At 37.8% G+C, this 22,770-nt stretch overlaps 1 protein-coding gene across 1 annotated transcript in view; it reads left to right on the forward strand.

Annotated features, from left to right (window-relative positions):
- Nucleotides 1-22,770, forward strand: part of STK32B (serine/threonine kinase 32B) — a 103,480-nt gene that overhangs the window by 67,376 nt on the left and 13,334 nt on the right. The window contains exons 4-5 of the mRNA XM_019614973.1: nt 8,071-8,108; nt 15,667-15,756. Coding sequence (XP_019470518.1) covers nt 8,071-8,108; nt 15,667-15,756 — 128 coding nt within the window. The remainder of the gene's footprint in view (nt 1-8,070; nt 8,109-15,666; nt 15,757-22,770) is intronic.

A 22,770-nucleotide genomic window follows, 5' to 3' on the forward strand; every position in this document is an offset into this window, starting at 1 on the left:
ATTTTGCTTTCAAGCAGAATTAGCAAATCTCAACTGTGTAAGAATTTTCTCTCTACTCAAGAGAAAAACAGCTAAAAAAGGTGCATACTTCTTTGTAAATAATTCAGCTCAGCAAATGACACGCAATATGAAATAATGTGTCCCTGTAACATGCCTCTGGCTATGAGTGAATTAATCCAACTCTAAACAGATAAAATTCAAGACTTTGAGATTTCAGCATCTCAGTTGCTTATTTCTGCATTTCCACACCTATAACCTCTGGTCTTTTTTTTTAATAGTAAAATGTTTCTTTGTTCCTGCATCATGATGTCCAGACATCATGACCTGTGAGAGTCTACTTCTGAACTTAAATATTCTGATGGCTTTAGTGCTATTTGTGGCACCTTGATTGATTGATCCAGATTCATACAAACAACTACAAGATGCTTTTTTTCTTCCCAGATCTATCATGATCCACCACCACATGTTCTCAACTAATTTCCCATTCTACTGAAATCTTCAAATTCCAAAATTACAGTGATTCACAGAGTCACATCACAGTATGGCATTCATTAGAGCAGGAGCAGATGGCTCTGAAGGTCTTTTTATGAAAGGACAGTACAGGGCAGTGATTCCTAGTGACAACTAAGAGAGGGGAATGTGAACCAGCAATCAGAGGTCTTTAGCAATTAAAAGTCTTTAATTCCTATCCCTCTAATTCCTATTCCAAAAGTAATACAATTGTTTTAAAACAAGTATTTTAATACCATTGAGTATTTCTTGAAACAAGGAAAGATGTTGGTCAGAAGCAAAAAACAGTAAATTCAGGTGCCTAGAGAAAAAATATTAATATAAGAAATAAGCTGTATAATTAAGAAAATAGAAGAACTTACTTAAACATGTATATTTCTTTTTTTAAGATTTATCCTATGAAACAGACTGTTAGATAGTCAGCACTAAAGAGAAAAAAAAAAGACAGAAAAACTGTTAGGGATTAAACAATATCTACTGAGGCCAATGTAGTCCTTCCATTGACTTCAAGGGTCTTTGGATCTTGCTTCTTTTGTATCCTTATTGGAAATGCTACTTTTCTGAAAGAGTGGTCAAGCACTGGAATGGGCTGCCCAGGGAGGTGGTGGAGTCACTGACACTGGAGGTGTTCAAGGAATGGTTGGATTTTGTGTTGAGGGACATGGTTTAGTGAGTACTATTGGCGATAGGTGGATGGTTGGACTGGATGATCTTGAAGGTCTTTTCCAACCTTGGTGATTCTGTGATTCTGTGATTCTTATGCGAGTGTAAAGTACTTTTAATTTGTTAGATATTAAGAGACATGATCTCTAGGAAAAAAGTCTTAGCATTCTGCAGGGACATGAGCTGCATTACCTGTAAGTCAGTGAAGTCTATGATATGCATACAAATTTAGGTCCATCTCATCCAGACAGAAGTGAGCATCTCTTATGACCATGGAGTTTTGTTATCAGGCAATAGGCATTCCCACTGCCCCTGGAGGAGGTTTGTAAGGGGATAAGGTAGTTTGTAGGAAACTATTCAGTTGCTGCTGCCAGACTGTAAGGCAAAGATAACCCTTTTTACTCTCTGCAGAATTCATCTATAGAAGTAGAAAACATTCAGGTTGGATGGAACTTCAGGGGATTTCTAGTCCAACTTCCAGCACAAAGCACAATAGGGTGCAAGATCAGACCAGGCTTTCCAGGGCTTTATGTCAGGCAGGGACTGCACACTCTCTCTAGGCAGCCTGTTCCACTGCTTAACTGCCCTGACAGTGGTTGTTTTTCTTTGTATCCAGTCTGAACCTCTCTTGTTTTATCTTACACTTGTTCTTTGTTTTCTAGTTTCTGTCTTTTCAATAAAAGTATGTTTTCTGTCTATTCAAATGAAAGCAGATGGGAGTGTATTTTAAACACGTAAGATTTCATTTCGTGAGTTGGTACACAACTGAGTTTTTTTATCCTTGGTTAACTTGGTTTAAGTGAAGAGTTGAAAACTCAACATTCCACATTTAGAGAAAACCAGACGTCATTAAAAAGTGAAAATACCACTGATGAGTCATGCTAGTAAACTGCTATCAACCGAGATGCTCATAGTTGTTACTGTGGGATTTTAGAAGATCAGGAGAATGAAAATGTAACAGTACTTTAAATTCTGTTTTGAGCCAACAAGGCAAAAAATGAAAACCCGTTGGTCATAAAGGTGAAAGAACGTACTTCGGATTCTGACTGATACCAACTAAAGGATTAGAGGTTATGACGTATGTAAATTAAGACCCATTCTACATTGTTATAGTTGAAACAACTCCTCTGATAATATTAAAAAGAAGCCCGAACTGGAGAGGAATAGCTGTCCCTTTATTAGAACAAAAAAACATATGAAGCCTTTTGATGTAATAAAGATAAAATATAGGCAAAAGCAGGAATTTACAAAATTTTAAATGGCAGAAACAAAGACAGTAGTCATTGTATGTTTGCAGAATAAAACAAATGGGCAATGCTAGTTTTTCAATTCTCACAGATTTAAGAACAAGCATAGACCTTGCATTCAGCATAATTATTGATGTATTTCAAAACGATGAAAATAAGCAAGCATCTGCATTTGCTGTAGAAGGACTTTCTTGAATCAGTTAGTTTAATCCTAGCTGTAGAAACTCAAGCTGGTGGTTCTGTTACTCACATCTGAAGTTTTCTTTAGGCCTCCTTAGCATTTTTATGCAAGTATGTCTTGCAGTAATCAACTTGAGTTTAATCTCAGTTGTACAAATAAAACCTTGTTTATTTTGTTCATTTATATGAAATATGAACATATCTTTCATATTCCAAAAGCAAATAGAAAAGCTCTATTGACCATGTACATACTATTTATATTTGATATGCCTGTCACATCACATCTTACAGGTTTTTTTCATTAACTAAACAACTCTAATCTATTTGTTGTTTCCTCTCAGCCATTCCTTTTTAATTTTTTGTTGTTGTTCAGCCTTCCAAGATCTTTTCTTTTTTGAGTGCTTTATTTCAAAAACTGTGAAATCAGAACTTGAGGAACCTAACACTGTTTTATATTGCAATACATTTTTCAATATTTCCTCAGGTAAACTGAGTAAAGCATGGTTGATTTCATCAGCCACAAGCCTGTCCTGTCTAGATTAATATCTGAAGCCCAGTAGAGATTAAAAGGGATTAAAAGTGACAATGTCCTGGCTGCTAATTCATAGCAGTACACATGAAACTTTTTTGGAGATTGCTCTGGATTTCAAGCTTGAGAGTAAATAGCATCACCATATGCTTTGGAGTCTTCTTTTATATGACTATTTAATCTACACAAGAAACACACAAGTGTGGCCTCTTCCTTTTAGAACAATTAAGATCATTCTCTTCCAGTCATTTTATCTGGTACTGGCAATATATTCATCTAATTTTCGCACTCATTGAAATTTCTCAGGCTCCTTTTCAGCTGATTTTTTTTTCTATGTCACATAGCTAATGAACATTATGTTACAACTACAGTGAATTGCAGAGCATTTGAATTTTAACCTCCTTTCATGCTAGAGATAGGCTATTTATTCCTACTATTTTCTTCATGAGTATTCAAGCCCTGGGATAGATTTGAATATGTGGAAGCTCTGATTGGCTTCCATCTGCACTGGACTAACTGGACTATACCGAAGATTCTTTGCAGGTCCCTTATAAATCTTTCATGAACTTGCTTTTAGCCAAAAGGAAGAGGAAAAATAGCGATGAACAATTAGATATGTTATGTTTCATAGATTCACAATCTAATTCAGGTTGGAATGGACCTCCAGAACTGTTAGAGTCCACTGTTCTGCACAAAGCAGGGTCAGCTGTAGATCAGAACAGGTTTCTTGACTTACTTAGTCAGGTCTTGAAAACCTCCAAGGATGGAAACTACACAACCTTTCCAATTCTGAATTTAGAAAATTACTAAAAAACTTAGTAATACCTGAAAAGAATGTGGATGGAAACAGTGAATAAAACTGAAAATGTTTGAGCTTTAGTCCTTTACAATCAACAGAATCTTTTCAAGTGAGTTCAGGAGACTCTGATTGGCATATGCAATGAATATGAGTTGACTCATTGTTTTACTCATTGTTTTACTGTAGAAAGATTGTCTTTGATGTCCACTTGATCTAGATATTCAAGATACAAATAGATTATCAATTATTCATTATTACTTGGAAAATATATGAAGCACCTTTTTAAGGTTCTTTCATCCTTCAGGCAGCCTTATTTGACGTTTCTAGCCAGGTGAATGAAGAAAGCTAGAAATGGTTTTGTAAGCAATAGCAACAAGTAGAAACTGAACCGTATTTCTTCCAACTTTTTTTTATTTGTTTTCACCTCTGCTTTTTTGGGTTGTTATATTAGATACAATATATAACCTTGTCCTGTCAGCGAGTGAAAACTTTGAAGGTTTATCTGCTTCCCTTTCTATGTTGCTCTGATTTTTCTGTGTGTAAAAAGAAGAGTAGCACCAGTACAGAATGAGAAAGTCATGGTTTAGAAATTAGTGTTATAGACAGCTCTGCTGTTGGTGAATGGGTTTGAAGGTAGCCCAGGGCTTTTCTGAGCCTGGTCATGAGTAAGTTTGCTGTTTGCAAAAATCTTTAGAATTTTCTAATGAGTTAGTTCAAGATACTTGGATTATGAAATGAGTATTTCAGTTCATTGTATCAGCCAGGAGTATAAACGCAAGAAAACCCTGAAGTTAAGGAACTGAATTTCACATCCTTCTTTTCCCTGTTTGAACATGCTTGCTAAAAGGAAAAACTTTTTCTGATGATGTGTAGTCAAAACAGAATTTCACTTATTTAACATTTCTGAATTTAACAGCTTAACTAAAGAGTTATTATCTTTTAAATCCATATCTCTACAGAAACAGCATTTTCACTATATAAATGAATTTAACCAGAGTATTTGTTCAAAGGAACTAGCTGCCTTTTGATGAACACCACAAGCCTTCCATCCTGAATATATCCTGTAACTATAACTGCAATGCTCCTACACTTTCCAAGTCTTCACACTGACTCTGTTGAACCCAAATGTATTGAAGGTGCAAAGACATGGCAGTGGGCTCATCCCTCTCCAGTCTGTGAAGCTTTCAACAAGGTGCCTCCAGAGGGGTGATCTTTGAGTGCTATGCTGTAAACTGGGAGTAACTACGTAATAGAGTACTACTGGAAAGCACACTTTTTACTGTTAATTTGTGCTTTATTTTCTCATATACCACATGAATCTAGGCAACTCCAGGCATGTGATCTGAAGACAGTAGTATCTTATGCTCAAGGGGAAAAAATACACATAGGAAACTTGTTCCCCTTCTTGTTTAGGTTAGCCCATGACATTTACTTGCTGTAAAATCAATTTAAAAGTTTGAGATTGGAGACATGGTGATGAGTCTATCAAGTTGCTTCAGGTACAGATGAGTCTATCAAGTTACCTCTGCAAGTTGATACACCCTTCCATACCTGCCCCCGACTGCAGTCCTGGTTCAGAGAAAATGAGCAAAGACAGTGATGGAAAAGATCCCTCAGGTAAGAATGAGTATCAAGTATAAGCCACTGCTTGATTTAGTCACAGAAAGACAAGCAGAGGTATAATTTTTACTGCTCAACTTATGGAACATTGCAATACAACTGCATGTATGATATATTTCACACTCTATGCGGTTGGCTAGTGGATTTGTCAATGTCTTTTCTGGTGACAATGAAAGTATATAGTCTATGTAATAGTGCAAAACCATAATAGATATTCATATTGCTTAAACTCATCTTAAAAAAAAGAGAAAAGGCATGGGCTTGTTGTAATAAGCAATCCCTGGGAGGTGCGTTGCTATAGACTTGACAGTAGTTCATAAAGTCAAATATTTCCTTTCTCTCAGTTTTATTCTCAGTGAAGTATTCATAATTTTATCATTCCAATTCTAAGTGTTGTTTTTTTTTTTTTTTCTCCTCAATTTGTTGAAAACAGTTTGAAGAATGAATTTACCACTGATATTAGCAAGCCACAGAATGGCACTCATGGATATGGCTGTCACTCCAATTTTTCACCCATGTGAGAAGTGCAGAGTCATATTATGCTTGTTAAGTCTTGTAAAGACAAAGTTTTAAATATTTAATTCAATAGTTACTAGTCATAATTGCAAGTTCATTTCCAATGAAAATCATTGTTGAACTTTCGAGTCACGGGCCAGCCACAGAGTTGTTGAAATCACAGTTCAAACTCTTACTGGGAAACAGTTGTCAGTAATTAGAGATCAGCTTGTTACTAGCAAATATATTTGATATCAGATGAGAAGTAGCTTTTCTGAAAACTATCTCATTAGCTGAGAGATCATGTATAAAATTACATATAAAAATGTATAACTTTTCCTATGCTAATTCATCCAAAGATAAGTCTTATAAAAAAGATATTCAAACCTACAGTCTACCTGTATCTCACAATGACAGCCATGTGAAATCAGAGGAAGGAGAGTTTCTGATGTGGTAAGTGATGTGCCAAGAGAGTGTGAGGAAGAGGAAAGAAACAAGTTAGAAATCAGAGATTTCTGGTTGACATGGATTCTAGGAGAGATCTCCTCTTTATATTACAAGTGTAGATCAAACTTTCTCCTGAGTCAAACAATTATAGATTGCCTGTAAGTTATGCAAAAGAAAATCAGGTGTTCACACTGAAATATTGGTATAAATTTCCATTCCAGATGATAACGCATAGCGAGAGGTTTTTCCTTACACACACACACATCCTCAATTATTCTGTTTCAACTGCTGCTGCACAAACTGTAAATATAATGTTAGTGTACTTCATAATTTCATATGATTCTCAGAAAAGGCTAAAAAGCCTGGAATTCATAGTATTAGGCTGCAAGTTGACTTTTGTCAACAAAGATATCGAAGTCACTTCATACATAATGTATACGGTTGCTATTTCTATCTTATTCCTGACATTTTCTTCAGAAATCATTCTACATTTAAAGTAAAAAAAAAAATGTTCTGATGCAATATTATCCTTTTGCAACACTTCATTCTTCTCTTTATTCCATTCATGAAAACTAGGCAAAATTTGTTAGTGAAATCTAAATATGTGTAAGTACATATTTCAGACAGGATTTATAGAGAAATGTTTAAATCAGAATAATCAAGTCATCCTTTGGCTGCATTAAAATACACAGATCTTCGGAATACATTTTTCAATGCCTTCTCTTCTGGGATCTGTGAAGAATTTAGCCCAAGAGGCAAATATTTTGCTCAAGGCAGATCAGTGCATCTCCTCCTCAGGCAATGCAATACTGCTTCAAAATTGCATTAGGTGTGAGCTGCCAGTGTGAAGGCACTGTCCAGCAATGATGAGGAAAAGTTGTCTCCATTGTTCTTGACAGCAGAGTGAAGGTCAACTTAAAAAGACAAGCATGGCTCTCTAAGGCAATGTCTTTTCCTTGTGCCAAGAACGTCAGAATTGAACTGATGTTTTGGTACATCACACCCCACACTTCCTTAGCACCACCCCTTTCCCCAGCCTGCTATCTACCATTACAAGCAGACACGTGTAGATTCAAGTGCTAAAAAGGGAGCTGCTAGATCTGTATAGATAGTATAAAATCTAGCAGGACTCTTCAATATGTGAGTGATTGTGCACATGAGCATGGCAGATTAGCAGGTCTGGCAGAAAGGGTGGATCAGTGATGTTTCCAGTTAACTGATTTCTTGTGTTTGTCAAATGCAGAGTCCCTGAGGCAATCAGGCATGTCCAGGATGCAATTCTTCCATTTTGTTGTTCCCGTTTCTCTAAAGAGTAAAATACATCTTGAAAACCAAATCTTTGTCAATGCTAACCATATGAAAACAAAAACATATGAAATAGAAACCCAGGCAGTCTTTTTAGTATGCATGTTTTCAAGGCAGTAAATAATGTAGATAAAAATCATTTAGCTTTGTATATGATATGATTTTCATTGCTCTAATTTAAGTTACTTGGCCCCTGCAACCATATGGAAAACATTTGAAAATTGCAGATCTTCTTTTGCTATGAATTATAATGCATGCATTTACTTATTTTACAGGGATATCAAACCTGACAACATATTACTGGATGAGCATGGTGAGTAAATATTGACTGTATTCTCCAAGATGCCTCTAATTTGTGAGCTGTCTGTGGTATGGTGGATCATGGTTTTTGAGTCAGCTTGAGCTGCTGGATTCCAGTCTAAATCTGGACATTCTGCACATCCGTCTGTCCATTTGGCAGTTTTCAAGACTATTTCCATGATCTCAAGCAAAAAATGTACTGAGTGAATAAAAATTTTGACTTGTTTTTAATGAAAATCATAGGGATGCAGAGAATATATGAAGTATTTTGCTAAAATAAAATACATCTTCTTGCAACCATTTTTAGCAAGGCTATGAGAAAATATAATAAAAGGAAGTTTTGACCTTGTATTAATTAGAACAGAAGTGCAAGATAAAGACAAAATAGAAATTAATATGTGTTTGCTGCTGTGGGAAATACTTGTTTTGCTTTATACACTTCAGAAATTGATTAAGAGCAGTTAATCTCTGAAAAAAATATAGACTTGAAATGATGCCAAAGATGCAATTATTTTTCAAAATCTATTGTAGAGCTGCTGGGTCAGCATTTAAAGTTGATTAAAGAAGTAACATTTAAGACAGCTGGAATTTACCTCTGGGAATACTGACGCCAATAAAGCTTAATAATATTTGAGTCTTAAACCATCTAGACTTCAGGAATTTAGTGTTTCAGACTCACATGTGTTAATTTTCCCTAGACACTAATATCAGCAAATAAGCATGAAATAGAAATATCTCGTCTTTAAGTCCTATGTGAATTAAAGATGGAAAGGCAACATGAAATGACTATGAGAGTGTTAAATCTCTGATTGACAGCCTTTGAAGTAGTTACACTTATCTCTCCTTGCTCCTCAGCAAGGTCAGTTACAACACAAAATCAGCCTCTTGGAAGTGCTTTTCTATGGGATCCAATGTATTGTAGATGAGCTACGGCAAGAGCCAGCAGGATGCTGCAGAATTACATTTTGGTGACTACAAGATACTCAGCAACAAAATTAGCTACTGCCAGCTTGGAAATATTGGGATGGATAGCCCCTGCTCTGCAAAGCAGTATGGTGCTTCACCAGTCTTCACCAAGGTAGTCCTTGGTGAGCAGAACTAATCAGCTCATAGACCTGCTGTGTGGGTGGGAGATGTGGTTCTCCCAGCCTGGGCAAGAATCCCTGCACTCACTAAATGAGGTGACGCATGTAGTAGTAGTGTCTGTACCATACCGGTCATCATAGTTTATTTACAGATATAGACTCATTTAGATCATCTGATCCATTCTGATTGTCCTCACTTAAGCATTAATATCTATTTCTCTTCAGTGAATAATTCTGAGAAAGTTTTGTATAAAAATACAGAAAACCAAATTTTGCATTTAGACACATGAATCCTATCCAAAAGCCCAAAAAAGCTTCAGTTAAGATGTGACACTGTATGGGAACTGCTGAATCATGGCCTGAACCTCTGAAAGATCACCTGAGGTGAGCAATGAGTCAGCCCTGGGAGCACAGGTGAAGGCAATTCACCTGTGCTGTCAGAAGAGGTGGAGCCTGGCTGCACCTGTTCTAGACCCCATTTAAGAGCTGACTAGCAGCAGAGAAGGATCTCTTCTGGATATCCCTCCTCTGGAGTTTTATACTGAGCCCAGGATATGGGTAAGCATTTTATCTATTCTCTTTTGGTATAATAACTGCTTAGCCAAACTCTCTGGTTTACTCTCTGGTTTATTTCATAATTATAGCATCTTTAATGCTAAAATTACATACACTGACTATACAGACACTTCACAGTAACACAAATTTTTAAGGAAGCATCATCTTTCACTTGGGGGGAAAAAAAAATAAAATCGCTCAATATATGCGTGTGTAAAGTAAGCAGCTTCTTTCCTTTGTTTCTGTTCCTATGGCTGTTGCATTTGAGCAAATCCTCACTTCCTGTAGTGTAGGAACTTACTGTTCTGCTAAGTTCTGATGTAGTAGTAGTAGATGAGTTTGGTCATCACAAGAAGTGTTGTACTACATAAGAACTGTGAAAACAGATACTTAAGATAATATTTAAGCCCCTAGCAGAAGACAATTGTCTGATGTCCTTGAGGTATTTACTCTCATGATGGGAGAGATTAGGGACATTTTCAGGGTGCTGCAGCAGGAACAGTGGTGTCTAATTTTTTGGTTCAATCTCTAAATTGAACTTAGACCTCACTAAGTAGACAAACACAAATCTCTTCTGTTGTGTTTTCTTCTCGCCTCTCCCAGAAAGCTTACAGCTATCAATAATCTCTAAATTTAGCAGTAGTGTTCTCTTCTAACATGTGTCTCAAATAGATACTTCAGTTACAGCTGAAAAAACTGCTTTGTGGTTCGTGGGAGCTAGTGTTCTTTTACTATACAGAGAAAAGAACTACAGAATTCTCCTGATAGCAGCATTCTGTTCCCTCCACCACTCTTTTCACATTAATGGTTTAAATCTGTATATCTGAAATGACAGTGTTTAGGACTAAAGATTGATAAGGCTGGTCTATGTTGTTTTTTCCTGAAATGTCAAAGAAATTAATGATTCCTTTAAATATTTCCATGATCTATTAGTTATTGCATCTGAGGATACATATAATGCCTGAAATAGTAAAAAAAAAACAAAACAAAAAACAAAAACAAAAACAAACAAAGAAAACAAACAAAAAGTATTAACCAAATTAGGATATTGTCTTTTTTTCAGAGATGATAACTTTGTTCTTTCTACTTAACAGCATTGTTAACACTACTGATCATTCTGCAGAAATCCCCTTTTGACATCCAGATTTTGTGTAGTCCAGAGCAACCAAACCATTATTATACTGTGTTTCCAAGAAAGGGTTTGATTTCCTCTCAGGCAAATGTGAAATGATGTCTTGAAACAAGATACAGAAAGGTTTCTGGATAGCTTCCCAAGGGAGAATGGGTTGATGACTAGACTAAATCATCTTAGTGGTCTTTTCCAACGTTAATGATTCTATGATTCAGAGAATTCACTTCAGACATGGGATCTCAGCCAGTCTGATCACAGCTTATGGCAACAGATCATCTCCACAGACAGTGTCCTTTGCCACTTCTAGTCATCAAATGATTCGGTGCTCCCTATCACCTGCAATTTTTATATTAGGATGTTAGTGAAGCTTTGTATATTTCCATTAAAATCTCGATGAGTCTTTGTTAATGAATTCATCTACTACCTCTTTGAAGCTGCTGCCAAAACTGGCCTCTACAACCACATGGAGAAACAAATTCTACCAGTTCAGGATGAATAAAAATCACCACCCATTATGCTGAATGCTGACTCCTGAACACACCTTCAGCAGGACCATCAGACTTCTAGCAATCTCCTGACGATGAGTGTCCAGCTGCTGAGGCATGCAAAGCTCATTTGGATACAAGATGACAATCTTGTACTTAATATAGATGAATGCTAAGAGCTTTTTTTTTTTTTTAAATAGTTAATAGAGTTTGACATTCTGGGCAAACTAGATCTGAATTTGATCCAAAATATTACTGTGCAGAGATTACTTATCAACTCTGATGCGTGCTGAGCTGGTGACATTGACTCCATACTGGTATTTTTTTTCTCTCTGCCCTCAGATTCACCCATTCACTTTCATACCCTAGAATATTAAAACTCATTGAACTCCTTATGCTTTTTTTACTCTACTAAATGTTAGTTAGTCACTCTCAGCCACCTATCAGAACTTGTTTTAATTATAATTATGGTCTATTCTCATTTAGCAAAAAATTTAGTTATTGTCAAACAAAGATGATCTGTTTTATGCCTCAGATATCAGGATTTTGGGTCTTGTGATGTACACAAGCCCCATATGCGTATACCTTATACATCACTTCTGAGGTGCATACATAAAGCTTTGAAGGGTCATATACTGTCTGTAGAAACTAACTTACAGATTTGCCATCTTAACTGGGAGCACACTAGAGGAATGCAATTCTTGAAACAATTGCCATTGAGATTCTTTCTACTTAAGATAAAGGGTAGTTGTGGCACTAAAGGACGTGGTCTAGTGGGCATGGTGGTGATGGGTTGATGGTTGGACTAGATGATCTTAGTGGTCTTTTCCAACCTTTATGATTCTATGAAATATATGTGTAGACGTAGCTGAAATCTGTGCAATCAGACTTGAAATAGCCATTTTGCAGAGAGCTGGAGAAATGCATACATTTGCCTCCTCCACTGTCTTTTCTATCCTCTCATTATCAGGTGGAGTCATGCAGCCTGGGACATTAAGCAATGAACTCTTCCATTGTGATACTTGAATTTATTTAGGTTCTGTTGAATTTTTTGTGCATTGCCCTGCTTCACAGCCCTTAATAGGTGATCATCCAGGTGATGCTGACATACTGTTCAATCTAGTATTGCACCTGAGAAGGGAGCCAGGATACTAGGTTTGGACTTAATAGTCAGTTTTTCTGGATAAAATCCAGAATGGGAGATAAAGTGCAAGGTGTGAAGCTCAGAAGGGAAAATGTCCCTGTGAACTGAAGTTTTGGAAATAGCATAAAATAGCCAGAATTATTGCATTTTTTTACTGCAGAAATGATTATCTTTCATCCCCCTCTACTCTGTCCTGGTGAGGCCTCACCTGAAGTATTGTGTCCAGTTCTGGGCTCCGTGGTACAAAAAAGACCAGGATCTCCTGGAAAGAGTCCAATGGAGGGCCACAAAGATGATCTCCCCTATGAGGAAAGGCTGAACGACCTGGGTTTGTTCAGCCTTGAGGAAAGAAGATTTGGGGGGGATCTGATCAATGTCCATAAATATCTAAGGTGCAGGAGACAAAGTGACGAGGCCAGACTTTTCTCAGCAGTGAGTGGCAATAGGACAAGGGGAAATGGCCACAAACTGAAGCTAGGAAATTTTGCACAAATGCGTGTAAAAACTTCTTCACAGTAAGGGTGACAGAGCACTGGAATAGGCTGCCCAGTGTGGCTGTGGAGATGTTCAAAACCCACCTGGATGCCCACCTGTGCCACCTGGTCTAGGGATCTACTTTGGCAGAGGCGTTGGGACCACATGATCTCTAGAGGTCCCTTTCATCCCCTACAATTCTGTAATGCATGTAGCTACATGCACCAGCAGCCATAAAAATGTCATAGAGACTGATTAGAAAGACTCATAACAAACTGGAGTTTGTTTGCAGTCCCTATGGCAGCACAACCAGCCACCTGCCCAGAGGACACCTTTCCTGTCCTCCATGGCAAACTACCAGCCCGCTAAGCATCAGGCAAAAGCTGTGTTCAGGCACCCCGGAGGCTGTGGAAGGACAAAGGTGTTCTTTTTTCCAGAGATACAGATGTAGCTTTGCTGTGTGGTGCTGTGACTATAGGAGCAACGCATTACTACTTTATCACCAGCAGCATGCAGAGCTCTCAAACCTATCTACTTCTCTTACAGAAATGCACTTTTAACAAAACACACCATCCAACATATATAACCCTTCACATATGTGCTATTTTGGTTTTGTTAAATGAAATCTAATAAAAGGGAGAGAAAACAATGCACTGCAGGAGAGGCAATTTTCATTGCAAATAAACTGTTTGGATCAGTTTGAATGGATATTACATGATAGGTGTTTTGCAACAGGCTGTCATGCTGGCACTCTAATAGGGAGAATCATTTACAACAGTGTCATTTAAATGACACAACTTTACATTTATCTGTCAAAAAAAAAAAAAGTATTAGTTTTCAAGATCCTTGCAGCTTTTCATTCTATAGTGCACGTGGAATTAAAGCATCACTGCCTTGAAGCGCCTGTGTGTGGATCAATTGTTTTTCTCAATAAGCATTCTGCCATCATGTTCTACTGCAGAAGTGCTCCTCGCCAGCCATGAACTGCAGCCAGCAGGAAGGTGGAATGCCATCTTGGAAACTGATGGCAAGCCAGGCTGTGCTCTCTGATTGCTTTTATGGGAAGGAACACCTTCCACTCTCTATGAAGGAATTACTTGCCTCGGCTCACTGCTTTTGTTTACCTTTTGCTCATGTTTTTTGGGCAGGGTGTCTTAGAAGGAAAGTATCACCAAAATGGAAGGTGCTTTTGTGAAGACTAAAAAATGGGTAAAGCACTTCATCAAAAACTTCAAATGTAACCCATTTGAAAAAATATATTTAAGTTTGGAAATGATATGTGCATTCTTCCATTTTACTTTCAAAAACATCCTAGGTCTGGCCAAATGAGGGGACTCTGAGAATTTCAGTTCACATATGGCTGAAGACTGCTTGGAGGCTGGCAGGTACATTTCCTGGAGACTTTGAGTAGGATCGAGGTCAGATTGTCAGAGCAGTGTAATCGTTCATTGAGATTGCTGTTCCTCAGTCTGGTACTGGGGAAATGTTCAGTGTCAGGACCACAGCAAATCAACTGTTACGTTCTTTTCATCTTTGGCAGTAAATATACTAACAGCTTCCTTCACTCAATAACTGCTTCGTGCCCAAAGCCTGTTCCACACTCTGGACTGAGTGAGTTTGAAATCCTGATTTTTAAAAAAGAGGAGGGGAAAGTATCAGAGGAACTCAACATTCAAGACTCCACCAAAAGGCAAGATGTCTTAGCTGCACACTCAAATCATGGTTAAGCTGGGGAAGGGAGCACCTTTCCATGTCCTCCAAAATGGCATTGCCAGGTCAAATCACAGACGAAGCGTCCAGCAGGAACTAGCCCTCAAGTAGAAGATGCAAAACATACCAGCAGATTTATACAGATAAAATTGTGCAGATGATAGATACATTTTCATTCTGGATTTGCATTCAGTTTACTTGCCTAAGGCAAATGAGGATTAGCAACAATTGCCTTGCAATGGTGGAGCAATTTACCCTGTGCTTGTCATAAATCACCCTAGGGGAAAAAGTCATGATGCCGTGTTTGGGCCATCCAACCTGATTAGCTGAGTTTAAATCAGCAATCTTGGTCAGGCAGCAAGTCCATGGTCTGTTTTGTGTCACTTATCTTTCATCTTGTAATCTGCTGTCAAATGAAGGATCATCTGGGACCTGCTGCTGTTACACAAATGCTCCTCTGCTACCATGAATCTAATTTTGTAGTCACTGTACTTTTAAAATACCCTTTTTCTTCTCAGCTCCCTTTTTGCCCCAAGGACACTCTGAAAAAGCCAGGCTGATTGTAACACGAAGTGGATGTGATGGCAGACAGGTGTCATGAGTGCAGGAGATTGTGAGGGATTGCTCTAGTTAGAGAAAAGGTGAGGTAGAGTTCACACATCACTCCAAGAAATTCAGTGCTGTTCTGTGCATTATTGCTCTGAAAAGACAATTGCTGTCCTTGGTTCTCACAGAAGGAGGAGGTTCAGGGATGGTCAGAAGTGAGGTTCGGTGTGCAAGCAAATAATATATACAACCATACAGGGGAAGAAAAAAAGCATGATATTGTTTTGCTGTCATGTTTTTGCTTTTAGCTATGAGCTGTGCTTAATAGTAAATCATAAGACATTAAAATTTTAAGATTTATCTGTTAAGCACTGAATAAAGTGAGGAACGTTTGTAAGATGGGCTATTTTGACTTCTGTTTTTACTTTGTGTAATTGCAGGACATGTTCATATCACTGACTTTAACATTGCAACCATAGTGAAAGGCTCAGAAAAGGCTTCATCTATGGCTGGCACAAAGCCCTACATGGGTAAGTTTTCAAGACAGTTTCAAAAACATAAGAAAATTCACGCATGAAGTTTGACTCATGGTATATTAAAAAGATTTTAAGTTGTAAAATATATAGCAAATTTGATTGGCTTTTTTTTTTTTTGTTTTTTGGTGAGTCTCCTAGCAATAGAAAATATCAGAGATGAAGGAACTGGGCAGGAACTTGGTCTCCATTGTGCTTTTAGTCAGAGTCTACTTGGTTTTGTGAAGCAAACTGAGGAAAGGCTCAGCTGTGATTTCCCCACAGCTGGAGACAAGAATAAATGATCCCTTTCACTGCTGTGGTTATGATCTAGCAGAGAACACGTAATGTCTGTTAAAATGTATCTAGGCACATCCTTAATTGCTCTGCTATGTTGAATTCCTCAAAAATTTGTCTAACTAACCACTTAAGTAGTTGCCCTATAGTACTAAGGGGCGTTTTATACTTTTTAATCATTTATTTAAAATGCATAGCTTGAAGGCTGGCAGAGTAAAATGTGATTTTATTTTACCTGTCTTCATGTATCTCAAAGTTAAGCATCTTGGGTAAGATAATAATTCAAATTTTCCCCTGCAGCTGAAGGACAGAAGGCATATCCTGTAGGTCATTTGTCCCACAAAATTGTCCACTGGCTTCCTCAACTAATATGTGCGATTTGTCCCACCTGTGGCTTTCTACTCATCTGCTATTTTAATTCTGTCTGTACACAGAACTACTATAGCATGAGGAGATGACTAGCTAAAGGCAAAATACGTTCAGGATCTGGAAGCCAGAAATGTGTCTACAAGAGAAGGTCTAGCAGGCATGCTCAGAGCACATGTAACAACTATACACTGAAAAGTACCGATAAATTACCGTGTTCTGAAAATGTCATTCAGGGAAGCAAATTTTGCTATCTCACTTCTGCAAAATGGCATGGAATAAGAGTATTTGCCAAAGAATTAGGAATTGCCACATTTTTCTTTTCATAGTACAAATAGCACTATGCCAGCCTGCTATCAATGAAACAGACAAACATCTTCAGGAAAGCTCCACACCGGCTGTGAACCTCACCTAGGCACAGAAGCAGAGCTGTGTTTTTCAGAAATGCATCTCCTACTTTGGGGGTTAATAGAATACAGCAACACACGTTGCCAAACTGAGTCACTTGAGCTCATGCCAACCTGATGCTCTGTAGTTGACTTCTCTGTATGTATTCAAAAGAGACCAAGAAACATTTTGTGTAGACCTGACTCAAGCATTTAGGCTATGAAGAGGAATAAGGCTGCAGAATTTCTTTTTCCAATATTTTGCACTGGTAAGCTTTAGCCAAGCATCTGATTTCATGCCTCTACCTGGACAAGATGGCCCATGTGACACAGGCATTGAGTGTGGAGCTCTAGGAGAGCAAGTGTGGGTACTGAGCTTCCTCTTGGAGCCAGGATCTGAGCATTTGCTGTTGCAAATGTTTCTTACTGGGAAATGGAAGAGGGGAAAAAATGCTGCCACTTCACTTACATCAACAGCTTTAGTTTTAAAAGATCATTTTGTCCATATGAAGTAGTTTTAGAGAAAAAAAAAGCAATTTTTCTCTAGAAGCAATTTAACCTCATCCCAACAAATGCAGATAAATAGCTGTACAATTTACTTGTTAAACTGAGTAAATTTGCTGAAATGCCCTTACACACAAGATGAAAGGAATATTAAAAAATGCCAAAGCTTTCGGGGTAGTAGTCTTGCATATTTCAGTTAAAAGTTCGTTTCAGGGCTCACAGGTTCTGCTTAAATAGCTGCCTGCAATCTTTTCGGAGCCATAGGAGATGTGCAAACTCTTTTATATAGATTATTCAGAAATACCCTTGGAGAGTAGCCATTTTGCAGAGATTCAAAATCAGAATAGACATTTTTCCATATTTAAATATGATAATGGCAAGAGTCATAACAGTTGAGTCTTTTCTGAGATTTAATTTAGTAGTAGATGAAATGGCTGTTTTGATGGCCTTACATTTTTAACCTTGAAGTGAAAGTTTTGTATTAGAAAGCATAATTATTATGAAAGCAGAAGAAAGCTGAGTACTTGCTTAGGGGTAATTATCATTTTAGCATCTGTCTGTCATAATCTGAATGTAATGAAAGAATCGTCTGCCTGCTAATGATCAGAGGCAGATTAGTTAAAGTATTTGTACAAAAAATTGAGTATTCTTCAAATATTCGACTGAAAATTATCAGGAAATAACACTTTCTGAAGCATTTTTCCACCCATTTGCACATATAGGTGGACACTACTTTTTTATTTCAGTATTGGTCTTTCTTTGCAGGCTTTTCTTGTGAGGAAAAAAAAGGCTAGCTTTTAAATTTGAAAGCTCAAAAATCTATAGCAATTGCTGAGCAGTGTTTTTTTAGGGATGAAATTACAAAAAAAAGAGACCCCATACTTATGGAATTGCGAGCTTCCACCTTCACCCTAAGGAGGAGTTATTTGTTTTCTGTGCAGCTGGCACTTGCCAAGAGATGGTACATTTGATGCAAAGATGCTCAAATTCAACCTGGCTAAACTCCACTTACATCCCACTCCATGGTATTGTCCATTTACTAGAAAAAAATTGAACTTCTTGTATTTAGAAATGGTATGTCCTCGTTGATTTATGTAATCACCACCTCAGCAGAACAGTGCAAGGAAGTTTCTCTGACCTATGTCTGCATGGCCATAGGCAGCTTAGCCAAGGTTGCCACTCTCTGCTGCTCTCATTCACCCTCTCCTCACATCTCTTTTCCTCATTTCCTTGTCTTCTTCTAACCGCTTTTTGACAGAGTGCATCAAACTCTTCACTGAGTCAATGCAATTCAGTTATGGCAGAGTACTCCCTCCTTTTTTTTTTCCTTAGTAATACTAGTGTTGGTTCTTTTTTTTTTTCCTATTTCTGGGAGCTAAATGAGCTACTAGAAGGTTTCTGTGAGAGCCCGAGCTGACTTCAGAAAGGAGATGCATTAGAGAGCTGGAGAGAGGGGAAAATGGGCCATCTGGTTTCACCTCAGCTTAGAGAGCCCTTATGTCTCTGAACCTACCTCTCTCATAGGCAGCTGTTTCACAACAGAAAAACAACAACAACAAATACAGTAAAAGACCAGAAAGAAAAACCAACAAACTAATAACAGAAAAATGGTGTCTTTACTGAGAGACTAGAGCGCAATTCACCAGCTTATTTCCTTTCCAGTGTTCCTTCCTAACCTCTTAAAAATGCAAAAATACTACAGAGGTCATGAGTTTGGCCTTTTCTATTCAGAAAGATTCAGCAGAGTTATCTTTGCATTTATTTTTGATTGTGAGAAGGCAGGAAAGCACTTAGAGCTGTTAAAATTCTCTGCTTCATGTGAAAAATAATGGGTGAGGATTCACTTTTGAACAAATTAGGTATCTAAGCTTCAGCAAAACTCGGACATTAAGAGGTTAAGAGATATGGCCAGACACTCATTGATGCGGCTTTTTCCTCTAAATGTGTTGATTTTACTTCTTTTCATCTTTCAATTTTGTGAATAATTATGTTTTTAAGTTAAATATTATAAGTACTTTTCAGCTGCAGAGCTCAGATTAGATAAGTGTTTTTTTTTAACTCCTGGTGGTTAAGTCCATACAATTTCTACCTTTAAGGCTTTATCCCACTTTCTACATTGGATCTAATAGGCCATCTAGGCAATGACTGGAACAGGGAAAAAAAAAGAAGTGGGGAATATGGCACCATGTTTGGTGGTAAGTTTTCATTATAGAGCCATAGAATTATAGAGTGTGGAAAAAAACTCATCAGTCTGACCTACCACATTCACAGAACTCCCGGATACCTCCAGGAATGGGAGAACTCCACCATTCCCTGGGCAGCCCATGCCAATACTGTATTCATGAAGAAATCCTCCCTAATATTCCATCTAAACCTCCCTTGGTGCAACTTGAAGCTGTTTCCTATCACATCCTATCACTAAATGCTTGGGAAAAGATTACCAGGAATTTAAATCATAATTTAACCTTAATATAACAAGACAAAATCTCCTTCAGTTACTGACTGAGCACCAGAACTAAGAGAACTTAGTGGCTGCTATGTTATGCTGTCCTAGTTTAATGATGGTGAGGGTATGAGTTGTGACAAAAGCTGGTTCCCCCTCTGGGTTATATAGAAAGTCTCACTCCCACATGGATCTTATTACATTTAATCAGATATGAGGGCACAATGCAGTCCTCTCTTTCAGCGAGGTTCTTAGAGGATTTCTCACTTCTTCCAATGGTCAATTTAAGGATATATATATTTAATGTTATATTTAATGCTTCTATTTGAAATCTGACTGGAATAGATTGATATTGCTAGGAGCAATTTGCTTGCATGTAGCATAACTGCATAAAACAGGTATTCAGGAAAAAATGTAGTGAATCTGTATCATAAAACTACACTACCTGTTCTGATTAAGATACAGATCTTACAATTTTAAGCATGGCCTTCCTGCTCCTGAACTTTTTTCCTGCTTATTTGCCTACTTACTGAATGGTTACATTGAACACTGTGTATCTGAACCTGAATATTTCTTCAGAAACCTCAGTGGTTTCTCTACCTTCCTCCTTCCTGGCTGATAAAATGTGAGCCTTAATCTGATTTAGGAAACTCTTGTATATCACCCATACCTGATGTTATCATTACAAACTTGCTGCTCAGATCTAGCAGTGACTGTGAAGGTTGACAAAGGTTTTATTTTGTCACAGTGCACTGGGCATTGGTTTGCAATATTGGCCCTCCAGCAGGTTGGTTGACTACAAAGCAAAATATAAAGCATTAAAATGCATCTAGAAAACATTATAGATAATGCCTATCCCCCATTCTTGGCTTATTTATGAAGTATTTGAGTCCTAGAGCATATACTTTTTACTCCCTGAAATATTTCTTTTTGAATGATGGAATCTCCATACATCTGACGTTATTCAGGAATACTGCAAGAACTTTCCACTTACAATATTTTTCTGTTCTTTTTTGTTTCTGGTGGTAGGGGAGTTAGGTAGAGGCTTTTGGAGCTTTCTTCAGAGGAGACAGAAGTTATACAAATAATGTACTATGCCTGAACTTCAAATCAGTCAAATAAAAAATATTTGGTGATATAAATATACCTGGAAAAAAAAAAAAATCCAGAGCCGAAAAAGCAGCAGTAAATTACTTGGAAAAATTCAGCTACCCTTTCCTGCCTTGCATGCTTGTTATCTCAGATTTTCATGGCTGCTTTCATAGGTTGCTGTCATGGTGACGAATAGCTGCATGTCTGAGATTACCAGAGAAGCGTGGATTTACAGAGAGGTCCGCCAAACTTTTAAAATGTATGAGTCACCTATCTATTAATTAATAGTGTGTGGGAGTGCTACTGGAGTCACAGGAGAGCTAGTCGATGTCCTGATATCAACCTTACAGGTAAAGTAAAAATATTCTGTTCCTGAGGCAGTTACAATATATCAGGTGCAGATTTGGAGTTAGATTTTCAGAAGCATTCAAACATGGCTTTATTTGTGTTCACAATAAGCAGTGCTTTGAAATGAAACAGTTCTTTACAGGTAGCTGCTATTCAAGTGCATTTAAGGCAGTGTTTTCTAAAAATCCTACTCATTCTACAGAGGGTTTGACTGTCTATTCACAGAGTTCTGCTGGTGCTGTCTCTACTGCCCTTTTGATCTCAAAGAAATATCATGAGTTCTGCTTCTTCCGATAAGCAAGAATTGAGAGCAGATGTGAGGCTGGGAGGTACTCAGATAAATGCTCCCCTGCGTTGGTGAGATTCCAGCTTGTTCTAGGAACACCATGGCTGAGGGGATTAACCACTGAGCTGCAAGTAGGTATTCATGTTCAGGCTCTGCTCTGATAATGAAGAGTAAAAGTACAAGTAGCTCAAAAAGCTCAGGAGATCAGGAAATAAATTCTTTTTCTTTTTTTAAACCTGCCTGAAAAAGACCTTATGCAACGTGGAGCTCTGCAGGTAGCTGTGAGAGGAAAGACAAATCCAGCAGAGGTGGGAGAAGGGACAGTGTGCAGCAACTTCTTGCAATGCAATGGAGAATTTCTGCCCCCTGAATAACTTCTGTTCTTGGGTCAAAAAATGTGACTTCCACAGGTTTTGGTATGCATAAACCAATGGCAGGAATACACGATACCTAGTGCTGAATATACACAGGGCTAATCTCCAAGTAGTAAGGGGATGTTTTTGGACACAATCTTTTCAACTGATTGTTGGAGAAACTGTAACACTGCAGCCACAATAAGCATTTTGATGGAGTAAGTAAGGTACTTTAAAAGAGGGGAAATTTAGGTTAGAGATTGGAAAATATTCTTTATTCAGAGGATAGTGTGAGGCTGCCCAGAGAGGTTGTGAATAACCCATCCTTGTTGAAGACCAGGTTGGATGGACCCCTGGGCAGCCTGATGTAGAGCAGCCCATGGCAGGGCTGTTGGAGCTCAATGACCTAAGTCACTCTATGATTCTGTATAATTTCATATTCAGGAGGAGACCATGACATTCACTATTGTTGAGCTTCCATTCAATACGACTAGCAACATCAGCCTAAGGTTGAGCTGGACCTTCAGTGGGAAAGATTTTCTCTACACAAATAGAAGGACAAGAACTGGTTCTGTCCAGTGCTTAGGTAACACAGAAGGTTTTATGAGGACAGCACTGAATGAGGGCAGGCAGGGTTGCTTGGCCTTAGGACAAACTAATAAGGCATTCTAAATGCAGTGTCTATATTTAAGGAATGGTTTGTTAAGTATTGGCTTTGACTGAATAATTGTCTTAAATGTGAGTATTAAAACTATTGAGGTGTATTACATGAATAAAGGTACAAAATTAGCTTTTTGTGCTGTAACACATCTAGACCTCGCACTATAAAATTGCTAGCCCAGCATGGTCAGACTTTATGCAGTACTCTGTGTTATACAATAGAAGTTAGCACTTTGTTAGACTGAAGTTCCAAGTTAGAAAGCTATCCATTTTAATTTAGGCCTTTACAGCACATGA

Source organism: Meleagris gallopavo, chromosome 4 (genome assembly GCF_000146605.3).
Source record: "Meleagris gallopavo isolate NT-WF06-2002-E0010 breed Aviagen turkey brand Nicholas breeding stock chromosome 4, Turkey_5.1, whole genome shotgun sequence".
Taxonomy (NCBI): domain Eukaryota; kingdom Metazoa; phylum Chordata; class Aves; order Galliformes; family Phasianidae; genus Meleagris; species Meleagris gallopavo.